Below are 14806 nucleotides of genomic sequence, written 5' to 3' on the forward strand. Positions count from 1 at the left end.
AAGAGCTGATTTTGTTTAACTTCATTTGCCTCCTCATGCTGACGTTTGACTTGATTTATATCAGAATTTATTTAAATTTACATTGATATTCAAGTGCCAAATCTAAGATATCTACTCCTCCATTGTACTGAAATGATAACACAACATCAGCCTATTACTTCGCTTAACTAAAAGAATAGCACACTTCTTGTATTTGGAAGCATTGCGTACATAAGACGAAACCGACGGAATTAAAGCAAAAAAATATCGCCGCTGGTTTCCTCTGTGGGATGTTTGGTGAGTACGCGGGGTGACGGGGTTGGGTAGGGATCGCGGTGATAGGTAAGGCAAGTTGTCAAATGAGTATGGGCGGGAACAGTGGGATTGAAGTTGTGATCAACTATTCTTGATAAGTGCACAGTGAATTTAAATCTTGATATTGATATGCTGCTGCCAGATTGTAATTAAGGTTGTGCTCGCGTGCCGTGCTCGTGCATTGGGACCAACCTGCATAAAAGAAATCCGTCCACCTTGCTAGAGATCTTCACAGTATCAGTGTGTTGAAACTCATGCCCTCATGCATTGAACTCATGCCTGGCCAAGTTGTGCTGAATTCTCAGTATATTGAAGATATGCTGAAATTGCTGATGACTGTGTGCCAAATATTGGTTGCTCAGATGAACTGTGTACATTTGGTCATGTTTTTGCAGATGCTGATATGCCCAACATGTTTTGCTGAACATGTATTTTTTTAGTTTGACATTGGGACAGCCTTGTGTCATCTCCGAGAACAAAATCCAGGAATGGTTATGCCAACTACCAAAGTATTTTTGAACTGTTAGAAAATAAGCACAGAATGTAGCACTTGGACTCAGAGTTTTAGTGTCCTTTTTAGTTGGAAGGGCTCCAGTCCCTCACCCCTTTTGTGGTGGTCAAATCACCTTAAAGTCATTCTTATTTGTTATATCTCTTGTTCTTCCAAAGGTGTCTAGGTATTCCTGTGAACTGAATGCTGCAACAAAATTTGCCTATAATGATGATAACAGGATATTTGTCTTGGCTACTGGCTCATGCTGCTGAACAGTGATTGTGCCTGAACTAGAGCCCTATTTAGAACAACAGTGTTATGTTTGATAACAAATATAGGTATGCAATCATCTGCTATTTTTCCAGATTTATAAACCAACATAAGGGCCAGAAAATGGCCATTTGAAGATCATACTGCCAGTGAGATGTCATCAACAACTGATCAGAAGGAATACTTGAAGAAGTACTTGGGAACTGGCAAGAAGAAGAAGAAAGTAAAGGTCCCAAAAGGAAAGGGGTATGTGAAAGCTGTGGCTGTGATGGGACAATACAATAATCCAATAAGCTCAAACTTGGGCATATCACTCTAATTCCCCAACTGTTAATGATGAGTAAACTGTGTCATTTTTCTACTATCCAGCTTCATATTCATACTGCTAGCTGTTGGTTGGGAAGCAATGTGATTTGGCATCAAGGTGTTTTTTCACCCCCTTCAGTTTTGACAGTTCCAGTAGCATTTGACACTTCTGTGATTTGTACTTCTAGATGTGAGCATTGCAGAAAGCTGTGTACCTAGCCTATGCTTTCATTGCATTACTGTGGTTTTTTCTGTGGATGCTGCCTTGCCTCATCTTGATATGTTTGTCAATGCCAGTAGTCCACATGGCTTCAAACAGGTGCCTTTCAAATTTGAGTGCCATCAGACTGAATCCAGCTCACTTCCCCTGCCCCCCACATTGCAGGACCCGCATCGTGGATGATGACGCTCCAGCCCCAGCCGTCGCCGCCGACAATGCCGACGACGGCCTGCTGGACGCGCCGGACGAGCGCCCTCAGGTGGCGGCCGTGACTTCGGACGCGCCGCCGCCGGGCGCCGACAAGCGCTGGAAGACGCTCGACGAGTGCGACCTCGAGGAGCTCGAGTCGCAGCGCGAGATCCTCAGCGAGAGCCTCAAGATGCTCGAGGAGGAAGACGTGCCTCGTCGCAAGCTGCTGGCGGGCGACGAGCCGCCGGGAGCCGCGGCGACCGGCCGGCACGACTCGGACAGCTCGACGCGGCGCGCCAGCTCGGCCAGCGAGAGCAGCTCCGACTCGGACTCGGCGCCGCGCCGCGGCCGCCGGCGCCACGACTCGGACGCGAGTCCCCCTCGCCGGAAGCCGGCCGGGCGCGCCGACTCAGACGCCAGTCCTCCGCGGCGCGGCGCCGGCCGCCGAGACTCCGAAGAGCCCTCGCCGACGAAGCGGCCGCGGCGGCGCGCCGACTCGGACGGGAGTCCGCCGCGCAGGCGGCCTGCCGGCGGCGGCAAGGCTCGCGCCGATTCCGACGAGAGCCCGCCGCGGAGAAAGAACGGCGGCAAGGCTCGAGCTGACTCCGACGAAAGCCCGCCGCGGAGGAAGACCGGCGGCAAGACTCGCGCTGACTCTGACGAAAGCCCGCCGCGACGCGGCGGCGCGCGGACAGACTCGGCCAGCGCGCGCCGCCGTCCGGAGGCGGACTCATCCGCCCGGCGGAGGACGGCGGACGACTCGCGCCGCGGCCGCGCCGACAGCCCGGGCCGGAGGCGCGCCGACGAGCGGCGGCCGCGCGACGGCAGCGCCGACTCGGCCAGCCCGCCGCGCTCCTGGCGGCGACCGCAGAAGGCCGAGTCTCCGGCGCCACCGTCGCGCACGCAGGACGGGAAGCGGGCCGGCCTGCAGGACGTGACGGCGCTGCGGGAGGAGAACCGCGCCGCCCGCCGCCGAGAGCAGAAGACTATGGCCGAGGTGAGACGCTGCTGCTGCTGTCCCCGATCCGCCGATGACGGCGTCTGCTGATGATGCAGCGAACTCTGACGGTAGTCCTCTGTTATGAATGCTGGCTTGGTGTAGTTGGCGTCTCTAGTTTCGAGCTAGCTCCTCAGCTCTTTATCATTCGCCAACGTGCATGTGATAGGTTTTTACGCATCGTGTCTTGATCAGATTATAGTATGCTCATGGGCGTAACCTTGTCATGTTTTAATGTTAAGTTGGTTTGGTTGTCGTAGATGGACTCGTCGCTCTCAGGACGCAACGCAGAAACTAAGATCCGCGGTCGAAAATTGCAAGAAAACAAAGAAAAGGCCGCCAAGAAAGCTGAGGAGGAGGAGAAGGCCAAGGAAAGAAAGAAGAAATATGATGCCTGGGGCAAAGGGTACGTACGCAAGAGCGGTTTATGCTGCTGAGGGCACAACCGCTCGCCACGTGCAACTGGGCATGGATATTCTGCAAACTGTTGTTTGCTCCGCCGCCTATCACGTACTTTTCTCGAGCCCATGGGTGTGTTGGATGGGAGACGAGAGTAGATTTTTCGTATTGCCTGATCAACCAGTGTTGGGCTGCGCCAGTTTAGCGTCGTTGACGATCGAAATCGCTAGCTGCGGTACCGGGCTTGTTTTGTTTGTCGCTTTTTACGCTGCGTTGCATTTCTTACGCCATTAGCGGCCTCACTCCCGATAGAAGCCACGTCCTGTGAAGCGTCCCTATGAACAGAGTCGAACGAGAACCTCTCGACAAAAAGCCTTGCGCCTCCCCCGCCCGGCCACTGACGGGCACGTGCCGCGCCGGCAGCCTGAAGCAGGCCGAGGAGCGGCGCGCGCGGGTGGAGGACCATCTGCGCGAGGCCAACAAGCCGCTGGCGCGCCACGCCGACGACGCCGACCTGGAGGCAGAGCTGCGCGGACGCCAGCGCAAGGACGACCCCATGGCCGACTACATGCAGCGCAAGAAGGCCAAGGTGGACGGGCCCGTCAAGGGTGAGCGTGTCCCGCGGGGCGAGTTTGGGGGGGGGGGGGGGAGGCGCCGTCCGGAGAGGTCTAGGGGCAGGACTGGGTGGAGTCTGGTGGGATGTCGTGATGGGGTTTGATGTTACCAGCCAGCCATTCGATGAGGTGGAGGTAGCGTGCTGCGGTGGCGTTGATTGCGGCTGCTGAGTTTATTGGTGGTCGCCTCAAAGCTTACCACCGGCGACCACGGCCTTCCTGGGTCACGGTACAGAGAGGACCAGCGCACCCCCTGGGGCTGGTTCATCGGTCATTGGATCGTAGGTTTGAGCTGGATTGCTGTGACTTCGAAAGTCTGTGGTGTGTTGACTGTTGGAGGCAACCAGTATGCCTTTTCATGCCATCTGGCCGATCTTTAAAATTAATCGTAGTGATGGATTGACGCATGTTCCGGCTGTTTGTTTTTAGATTTTCGTGTAGTCTTCCTGATGTTAAGTTGCGATCGACCGCAGTACGCAAGTACGAAAATTGTGGTATTCGGTATTGGTACGAAATAGAGACGAAAATAGCATGTTGTATGTTGTTTTTTAACCTATTGAATTCAACTGTCTTTACAAAGGATAGCGCGTCGTGTTGTTCGCATCTCCTGTCGCATTCCATTCTTAAATACAGACGATGGCGTTTTGCAGAGGTAGGTTTGTACGCGAACTATCGCTGGAAACAATTTTATCTGGCCACTACAAGCGTGGGTACTGCCTAGAGCCTTACCGAAATAAGGCAGTATGTGATGTAAGAAATTCAAGCTAACGCTGACGTCTGTGCCTGAGCGATGTCGCCCACTTGTCTGAAAGCTCACCTCACCTCACTCTGCGGATGTCGGCCAGCTGACGTCCCCTCCCTGCCCCGCTCTCTCCAGCTCGGCCGCGGTACAACAAGACGGAGCCGCCGCCGAACCGCTACAACATCTGGCCGGGCTACCGCTGGGACGGCGTCGACCGCTCCAGCGGCTTCGAGAAGGCGCTCTTCCTGCGCCGCAACGCCAAGAAGGCGGTCGAGCTCGAGGCGTACAAGTGGAGCACCGAGGACATGTGAGCCGGCCGTCGCGCGGACGCTCTCGTACCTGGCCGTCGCACGGTCGCGTCCTGTACGTCGCGCGGCGCACCTGGCTGTCGCATCGGACCGCTGCGTCGCGCCGAACTGTCGCACAGCTGCGGCCGTGTCGGACCACCGTGTAGGGACGGTCGAACAGCTGGTGCAGGCGGGCAGCCGGCGGTCCCAGATCAGCTGAGACACCCGAACTCAGCCACCGTTGTACAACGCGCGGGTGCGGTGCTGCCGACACGAACGCCATCTATCGGCGCTGGATTCGGGCGTGTTACGTTGGCCGCAGAGGGCGCGCCGGTCGGCGGCCAGTGGCAAGCGCCCCGGTTGTTGTCAGGGGACGCGCTTCACCTGATGTCGTGGGGAGGAGGCAGGCGTACCTGTCGCCAAGTGTTCGTGGAACCTCGCCGGTGTATGCTGGCGGGGGTGTGGGTGGCGATGTCCATTTTGAAGGCGTGGCTCATTCAGGGCGTCGTGGTCGTTGATTTTTTAATATACCCATCTGTGTGCCGACCGACACATCCGACAGCTGAACATAAGGGTCTCTGCTCAGTATGGTAAGGGTAGCGGTGCTGATGTGCTCTCGCCTGCGTCATTTTGCAGGCGTGTGCAAGCTGGCGTTCTTGTGCGGCGCTGACGCCAGATGGGCCCATCGGAGTGCCTCACGTCCGTTTTGCGCGCAAATTCCGCGGGCAACAGTCTGCGCTCCTGCGGAAACGACATTCTGTCGTGATCTCGGACACACGGGCGGGCACAGTGCGGAAAGCTGGAGACCGACGGCGGTGCGATGCTACGTTTTGACGATTGCTGCACTGTGCAATAAATCGGGCTGCACGCACGGCCACCGCCTTGACCAATCTCCATCAAATTACCACAACAAAACTACATGTAAAGGATGCTCGGCAACTGTAAGCTATCGTGCCAGAAGCTATGCCGACTGCCCGACGCACTCCTCGTTAAGCGGCGCTGATTGGCAAACTGCATGGCGGACGCTGATTGGCAGACCACATGGCGGGCGTAGCCTGGCGTTGATTGGAGGCGTGCTGCTCCGGTGAAACGCGCAATTAAACAGCGCAGAGGGTGACGGCCAGTACCGGCCGGGACGCGCTAAGTGCCGCGTTCGAGCTGCTGGCGGGGAGCGACCGCCGCCCCCGCCGCACGGGCGGCACCTCCCGACGCTTTGGCGACAAATACCGTCTCGATTGACTGGCAACCCTCTGCAGGCTCGGTCACGGTGCACAGTCTGTAACCGTTCATTCGCTCCACGTCACGCTGATTCGTCTCAGCGCACGTCTTCCCCGTCTCTGGTCTGTCATAATATGCCGCAAGAAGAGAAGAAACTAGTCCACGACACTCGATAAAAAATCGTCTGTGAGATTCGCTCCAATAAGTGCCTGCAGGCCGTCACAGCACCCGACCACGAATCCCTTGAGACGTTCAAAAACTGACCCGAGGGCTAAACGGACTGAACCCGAACGCTCGGTAACAAATTCCTCGGAGAATTCGCTTCAAAAACTGACCGCGAGTCGCCGCTACCACTCAGCAGCAATCCCTCGGGGATTCGCTCTACAAACTGACTGTTCCGACTGACCACGCACTGTGCCCCACCCTCCGGCGCCTTTGTCCTGCGGCAGACACGCGCCGCCGCCGCCGGCGCCTGTCCGCCTGTCCGCCTGTCCGCCTCAATGGCTCCAGCCCGGTTCAGGGGGGCCGTTAACGAGCCCGGTCGGGGGACGCAGCCACCACTGGTCTCCATCACAGGGCCAATGAATGCGTTGATCAGCGCTCGACCATTGTGGCACCGCCTAGGCGCCGGTGCGGCCCAGTTCCGCGGAAGCTAAATTCGTCCGTTGTGCCATGCGTCACGGCCGGGATGGGCGTGACCCACTTGCAGTTGACGCAGTGCGTCTGCTGTCGCCGGCCCCGGGCTGGCAGTGCCGCTGACTCACCTCAGCTCCGTGGCCACCGGCATCTGCCGCTCCGTGACCGCTCGGACACAACTGGGCCATAGGTGAAGCGCGTCATATAGAGTGCGTTTGGCATTGGGGGGCCGCTGTGGCATGTGGCGGAAAAATGATTGTATTGAATGTAATCTGAGCGCTGCTAAACAACGGCTAACATCACTATGTACTAGCACAAATGAACGTGCCAGCAAAGAAACCTCAAAACACGGAAAGAACAACTTTGGGTCGGAAACTGGTTGTCATGTCTGCCCGCGCATTTGTGTGCAGTGTGCCGCACCCTGTGGTGCCTGAAGCATTGTGCTCTGATTATAGAAGTGCAGGGGTGTAGTTTCCTGTTCGGTTGGGTGGGCTGCAACTCCCCAACCTTGCCTGCAGCCCCCCCCCCCCCTCCCCCCAACTCTCATGAGCAAGTGGCCCAATTTCGAGGAAAACCCGGGTTTTTGGTGTGTTTTAGGTTGGGTTGTCATTTTCACTAGCCAGCCCCCAACTCATTTGCGAACCAAATTTACGCCTCTGTAGAATTGTATAGGCACAGCAATGTAACGTATCGTCTTGTCTTTCCTGAATGTCTCATTACTTTGGATCTTTTATTGGAGCATTTTGATCTGGTTTGCTAGATTATCTCCCGCTGTCTCTCTACACTCCATTAGAGCGCCCTCACGAACGGTGCATCGTGAGTCAAAGGTTTGGGTACCAGAACTGAGTGTGCCTGTCTGGGTACTGAGCGTGCCTGTCTGCAAAAAAATCGCCCACTGCGCCTGCAATGGGCTGAGCCGTACGCTCATCAGCGCGAGGCCGCGCGGGGCCACCAAACTCGGGTCATGTCGATAGGCACCTACTTTTCAGCGACTTTGGCTTGTTTTTTGCATGCGTTTTTGCCGGATATTGCGTAAGTTGCATAGTAACTCCCTGGGCTTGGGGTCTACACGATTCAATTGAAGGCGAACGCACACCGAGCCCGAAATTGCATGCGATATTGACAAGTAAATAACCTCAAATTATTGCTGTGATGTCTCTGATACGCTAGACACATTCGACGTAATGCGTCTGTTTTGACAGTTTAAAGCGAGGTGCTTACGCGAAGACAGCCAAATGACTTTGTCTGGTCCGGCGAGCTCCACACACACGGCACTTGAGGTTCGGCATTCCGCACCAACACAAATAGTTGGAACACAGCCTAGAAATGGAGAGAAATGCCCCGTTAACAAGTGCTGCACAACTCGAAATTGCTCGCACTTACCTTGGCGACACGCATTCAGCAGCGAAGCTATCGTCACAGCAGATCGCCTTCCGTGGATTGCACCATATGTGCTGCATCATCGCTAATGTGAATGCACCAGCGACCATGCTGTTTTTTTTTACCATGAGCCGAAAACAGCCTGCAATATGACGGTGATCTTATGACGTCTCCATGGCGTCATGCATACCAAGGTGACCTTCAAATACTCTCAAATTACTCTCCCACACATTCGCGGCTTTAAAGCTTGTGGCTTTTAAAAAGGGCATGGCGGCGGGCTGCATCAAAAGGTCTTCAATGTGGTTATTTCAATTAAAAGCCCCATCCAAACGTGTAACACTCCCTTTAACTGTGGTATCTGGCAGGCGGCTAAGCACCCGTTTTTTTATTCTGCGGGCGTGCGTGAGCTATTGATCGTGAGCTTTTTTATCATTCCGGGCGTGAGCTATTCTGGAATGATACTGAGGGCATGAAAATCAACCCCCACCAACTCGCCGCTTAGAACGGACCGCGGGCACGGAAAAATTGCTTGGATTGTTTGGGAGGCATGCAGAAAGTTGCAGTGTATTCTTCTGAGTCGTTGTGTAACCTTTATTTTGCCAGGAGTCTGTCGTTTTAACCGTAATACGAGTTCTGTGAAAGGCGGATATCACGTATGTGGCATTTCCAATAATTCGAGCCTACAAGTGACAAGCTGTTGATTGTTTTAGCCCATACTGTTTCAGCTCATATTATTACTGCCAAACCCAAAATGCATGCGTAACAATATTGTAGCTGTTCTGGATTTACAGGGCCTGAAAATACGTTTTTGGTGACACATTTTCGGTTCGGTACGAATACAAATTAGGAAAACATCATTAGGCCTGCTCCCCATAATTCTCGCTAATTGCACGCGTGATCCGGCTCTAGGCTTCGCTTGTTGCCGTGCAACTGAACGCGGATGCAATAAATCATCGCCCGCCTGGGCCCCCAAGCCAGGCGCCGCGTAAGCGCGCTGTGACGTATTCCGGTGCGCTGATATCACCCCTACCGATTCACAGACTAACGAGCCGCCCACATCCGGTACCAGTGCGGATGTGTGTCTGTCGTCACGTCAGAACATGACGTCATCAACGTCATCGACGCCGGGTGCGTTCAGCGTCTCGAGCTGCATCCGACAATGTCGCAACAGGCTTACGTGAGCTTGTGCGCGCCCGCTTCGATCAAAACACTGCATTTCTGGGTAAGACGCTCGCGGCAGAATCCCAATCCTCCAAGGCGCTACAAACGGCATACGCATTAGGCTTGAGAACTACAAACGGTGCGGTGCATCGCGCGCACCGGCAGTGTCACGTCTACGCCTGGCCTTTCCGTCATCGCAGAGACAAACATAGAAAGCTTTTGAAGGGTCTTACCGAAGCAAAGGCTTCAGCAGAAAACGTTTCCTTAAGACGGCAAACGCTTTACGGGGACATTTTGGTGCACTGCCAGCTAATGGGATGTTTGCCATCAGTATGACTTTCCCGGAACTGCAGACTGTTTCGGTTTACGCAAGATAATCATTTTCAAAAGCTATCTCCGAGCAAAGAAGTCAGGGAAAACCGATCATGAAGGACAACATGCGTTATTATGACAGTGAAGTCGCACCTGAATTCGTCGCACAGGTGCAGCAAGCAGGCCGTCCTGCCCTGGGCCGAGCGTCAGCGGCCGCGACACCCCACCCCAGCGTGTGAACGGGGCGAGCGGCGTTTCCGCGCTGCGCCGGCTCGGGTTTCGTCGCGAGCGGCGGGCCGTCGCAACCCTGCGACCAGAGCACGGCTCCGATCGCGCAGATTTCCCACGGGGTACGAACCGGGCGTGAAAAGAAAGCTTTTACGGGGCAAAGTGAGGCACAGAGCGCTAAGACGGCGCCGCTCAGCGCTGAAAAGTGGGCTTTTGCTAGGCATTGTAACACAGATCAAGCTGAGCTCAATGTAATCTGTTGTCACATGCGTATTCGGCCCGGAGACGCATCCGACTTAGATCCCCGAATTTCCAGTACAGTGAATCAAGCCGCTGGACACGTCCGCCGTCAATCTCGTTAGCTAAAATGCTCTCCTAACAGCCCATCGTTCGTCGCCAGACGGGCGACGACCTCCTCTAATCAAGGCGAGCCTCCCTGCGTTGCCCCCGTCGGCGTCTTATTGCCGGTGGGTGGAGTTCATGGTCACCTCCTCGTCGCTCTTTGGCGTGATTTTTCACCCGTGACATGGAGGGACGTGCCTGTCCGTTCCCGAGAGGCACGCGTCCGGCCGGCAAAAAACGACCCCCCATGGAATTTGACCCCTAAGCACGTCTCGCAGCGCACACCTCTGCTGTTAATCTTGTGAGCATGGACTAAATACACGAGTTACCACTGCTTCAATGCTCGAGCACAGCCAGCGGCCGTGTTCAGTGGGGAAAGACGAGAAAAATCAGGAGAGAAACAGGGAACTGCGGTAGGTGGGGCGGGCGCAGGGCCCCCAAAACCGGGAGATGTAATGCTGCGAGAAGAGATTGCAATCACATCGTGCAAAAAAAAAAACAACGATAAATTGCAGTCAGCAGTGTCAGCAGTGTCAAGAAAACCTGCAAGAAACAGGCAGGAAGGATGCTTACAGAGTGTTTTACACGTTCCTTCTCACACTTCTACCATGTGTAAAACACTTGAAGCCTATGTGAATTTTTATTCACATATCGTCATTCCCCCCATTTAATTCCAGACAGTCAGCAGTCGTATTTGGTTGCCAGCTTGCAGAGCATAGAGGGTGGAATGCTTACCCACTTCCTCTGCACCATTCCCTACAGCTTCGGGGTACTCTCACAGGAGTCCATCTCGCTGAGATGCGCCTTCAAGGTGTCCCACAGACAGATTTTCTACAAAAACCCACATATATCCGGCCTGATCATAAATAACAGCTTTGTGTGAGGCGCATCCACTCTCAAGGCTGCACATATCGTATATGAGTTCTGATGCCCTCTCTGCGCCTGTGCGCGCCGCAACAGTTCGTCCTATACAGATCACTCATCGTTGTCCCGTCGCATCGCCATTCACCTGCAGGACGGTGCTCCAGACAGGCTCATAAGAGTAACGCGTGGCTCACAGCTCATCCGGAATATCATGTCTGATGACACCACCACCATAGCCAAGTGCACTGACGAGGAAAGCCTCATGACTAGAAGCCGTAAACATTAAAGGCAGGGATCCCATCATTTGCCGACAAGTGGACAGGAAAGGCACCCGGTCTTTACATGACGAGAGACCTTTCGCACCCAGTGTCCTAGAATTGCCGACTTTGGGTGTGAAGCAGCACCACATGAGGAGGGATTTTTCACTCCTTTCCCCCATATTTTATGTGATTTTTTCACTCCTGCCTAACACCGTCTAATCGCACATGCCAAACCAATATTCCCCCTTCTGAGGTTTTCAGATGTCATTCAAAGCCGAGCTCACTTGAAACCACCACGCATAAACAAGGCTCCGCAGAACCTGGACACCTATGGCTATGCCCTATGTCCTGCCTCACCTGCACCTGAATCATGTCTATGTATGCAGAGAACACGGACGCCAGGTACCTTCAAGCCCAAGCCCAAGCCCAAGCCCTTCAAGCATTCATGTTGACAGATTTTAAGTCAAATCAGCTGATAACAAACTGTTGCCAAAAAAGCATAAGTCTTTATATTTATTTAACTACTTTTTTTGCTATCATACGACTGTGATACCACTTTATTCTTCCTTCCTTTCCAATTACCTTCAGAGGTGCCATCTGTTGCTGAAAATGCTGACCAATTTCTCTGCAAGAAGGTCCAACTGCAAACTTGCACGTATTTTATACGTAAATTGACTTAATTCGCCAGCCGCCCAAACATGTTTGATATGCACCCAAGAGTAAACAATTCACAGGTAATGAAGGAGACAACTTGAAACACGAAACTTAACGCCGTTTTTGCCCTGTTAAACCCTCAATTAGCTGTTTTTGGGGGTTCATGGCGGAGCTCGATAATGATAAATCTAAGCTTTTTGAGCGTCTAACTCACCGGCCTACCTGAGAAAGTTATCCCTATGCTGCCATACAAAGCTTTGGGACAGACCTGACGCGGCTAATACAGAAGTACTTGATGGCGAAATTCTGCCATCTGGAAATGTTTATCATGCACGCATTTTACTTGTTTTGCATTTCAATCTCGTAGGTTGGTGGACATGATTAATTTCTATATCTGGGGGGGGGGGGAGGTGAGTGGGATGACTCTGTCTGTCAGCAAATCATGCGAAAGTGCTGACTTTTTGTTTTGAGGAATGGGAAGAAGTGTGGCCTGAAAAAGCCAGTAAGTTTTTTGTGGGCCAAGTAATTACTTACCTCACCTGCTTTCAACACATGATTTGCAACCAGAGTTAGCCATTTTCTGTTTTAATCCATCGTGTTTGTCATAAGACGAATTATGACGTCACAAGGCATGCGATGGGCTTGTTTTGTTCTCCATTCTAGGGCATTAGCCCTAAATTTCCTGAAGTGGTTCCTCATGATTGCTTTGACCAGGTGTTTTCCATAGTTGTCATGGTTTGCTGACTGGCAAAGGACTGTCATGTATATATGCACTTTATTTTCAATGCGGACACACTCTAAGCTGCAAAACAATAATAATATCAGGTAAGTTTTAGTACGTAGCAAATAGTCAGACCATCCCATTTAAAATATGAAGTTAACATCTCAAATTGTGTCATTAAATATGAATATACAACCCTAAATAGATGATTTTGCTGCAGCTCAAAAGGCAAGCAGCAATGCTGGTATGACCATCTAAAAGTTGTTACTTTTGGAGAAGAGCGATTGTTTTGAGGATTTATTGTGGATCATTGCCCTTGACAGATGTCAACCATGGCAATCAAAATCAATTGTTCGAAGTGATTTTAAGTGTTTTGATTTGCATGCTATCAGCTTTGTCTAACCTCATCAAACATACACAAATGAGCTGAACAAAAATGCAAGCTGAAACCAGCCCAAAATTAGCTTTATCATGTTTTTATCACGACTGCTGCTGTCAACAGATAGGTGGGTTGAGAAAATGTTCAACATATGGGCTACTCTAAGTTAGGTTTAGTTGGTTGAGTGCATGGCAAGTGGCAATAGGAATTGTGCAAGAATCAGTAGCTCACAACTGCTGCTGTGATACAGATTAGACAGGATGAGATGAAGCAAGGCATCTTTAGGTTAGGCATAGTTAGGCTACTTTCATGGAAATAAGCATTGGCATTTTGTATTTTGCATAATTGGTATTACATTGGTAGTGACAAAATGCTTGCTGTCCCTGATTCCATCGTAACACAAGCCAGAGGTATGTCTGTTGTGTTTGACTTGGTATTGGGCTGATGTGTAGGAGTGCAAGGCTTTTTTGTTGGTTTGAGTGCTTTATGCGTGTTGAATTCTCGGTTGTTATTTTGTTGTTGTATTCCTTTGCGTTGTTTTGTATTAAAAATGCTGTGGAAGGGAAGCGCAAAGTGCAGTATCAAATGATCGGGGGTTCATAAATTCTTAAGCTTGTTACACTGTCATAAAATAACTGTGCTTTAAGGTATTCTATTTCACTGTAATGGCCTAAGATGTTTAAAAACAAAACGGTTTTGTCAGGTTTATGATATTACGCCCATGCCAACTTGAAATAGATTCTTTGTTTGCTGAAGTATCAGTCACTAGCGCATAAGTTCCATCTTCTGTGAATTAAATTTTCCACTCCCGTACGGTCTATTTCCAATGGAATTGTTCACTCCCACCTTAGTCCAAAAACGATTCTAGCTCACTGTTCGCACCCAGGTAAAGGAGTGTGAATGTGGGGTTCTTGCAAAGTAGTTTGATGAAATATGTGTGTGACATTGATATTCATATTGTGTAGGTAGCATTATTGGTATAAGTAAGCACCCGTACATACCATGTACCTTAATCTTTGTAATAAACACATGAAATGTGCGCTTCGCTTCTCCAGAGTTACCCTAGAATTTAGTGCCTCATTCTGCACGCATGTTATAAATTTAAATGAATCAGCTTGGGATTACCGGAAAATGACATCAATTCGCTATCAATCTGAGGCATTATCGAATGCATTATGTTTTGATGTTGTGCCTGTTTTGTATTTGCGACTATGTTAACGTATCTACAGGTATTGGCCCACGTTTGTACAGAGTTTTTAACCGCAATAGCCATCTCGAAGATCATTCTGTGCAGCTCATAGCCCTGCCCTTAAGTACACCAGTATTTATAACTGAGGTTATTTCATCATATTCGATGCTTGCTCCGATATCTTCAGATATGGATCATTCCTTTAACGAGACATTATAACGGTAACAAGAAAGGTGCATACACGCATAACTTTTTTTGATGGAGGGCAAGTTATCTGGAGCATAGAAATCGTTGGCAAGAGGAAACAAATGCCCGATACGCTGTCATCTTAACCGATATATACATATATATATATATAATATACTATGTACATTTTTTACATATAACATATATCAGTAAACATATATATATATATATATATATGTATATATATATATATATCTATGTATATATATATATCTAATGTATATATATATATATATATATATATCTCTCTCTCTCTCCTCTCCTATCTCTCCTCTCTCTCTCCTCTCTCTCTCTCTCTCTCCTCTCTCTCTCTCTCTCTCTCTCTCTCTCTCTCTCCCTCCATCTATCCATCTATCTATCTATCTATCTATCTATCCCGCATGTGCCTGTGTGTTTCGAAAGCGT

The 14806-nt window shown here is 51.1% G+C and overlaps 1 protein-coding gene across 1 annotated transcript; it reads left to right on the forward strand.

Annotated features, from left to right (window-relative positions):
• The first annotated feature begins 225 nt into the window (after window positions 1-225).
• On the forward strand, window positions 226-5676 carry LOC119093435 (BUD13 homolog). The gene is made up of 8 exons (XM_037216391.1): window positions 226-276; window positions 1153-1303; window positions 1749-2076; window positions 2164-2478; window positions 2644-2769; window positions 3030-3175; window positions 3592-3776; window positions 4660-5676. Exons 2-8 carry the CDS (start codon window positions 1212-1214, stop codon window positions 4833-4835), a joined length of 1368 nt encoding a protein of 455 aa, XP_037072286.1. The 5' UTR covers window positions 226-276; window positions 1153-1211; the 3' UTR covers window positions 4836-5676.
• The last annotated feature ends 9130 nt before the right edge of the window (window positions 5677-14806 follow it).

Source organism: Pollicipes pollicipes, unplaced genomic scaffold, assembly GCF_011947565.3.
Source record: "Pollicipes pollicipes isolate AB1234 unplaced genomic scaffold, Ppol_2.1 Scaffold_4002;HRSCAF=4701_pilon_pilon_pilon, whole genome shotgun sequence".
NCBI classification, from domain to species: domain Eukaryota; kingdom Metazoa; phylum Arthropoda; class Thecostraca; order Pollicipedomorpha; family Pollicipedidae; genus Pollicipes; species Pollicipes pollicipes.

Coding starts and splice junctions, on each gene's coding strand:
- LOC119093435 (XM_037216391.1), top strand. CDS start 1,212: ATGTCATCAACAACTGATCAGAAGGAATACTTGAAGAAGTACTTGGGA. Junction 1,304..1,748: donor AAGGTCCCAAAAGGAAAGGG/GTATGTGAAAGC, acceptor CCCACATTGCAG/GACCCGCATCGTGGATGATG. Junction 2,077..2,163: donor CGACGCGGCGCGCCAGCTCG/GCCAGCGAGAGC, acceptor CCTCGCCGGAAG/CCGGCCGGGCGCGCCGACTC.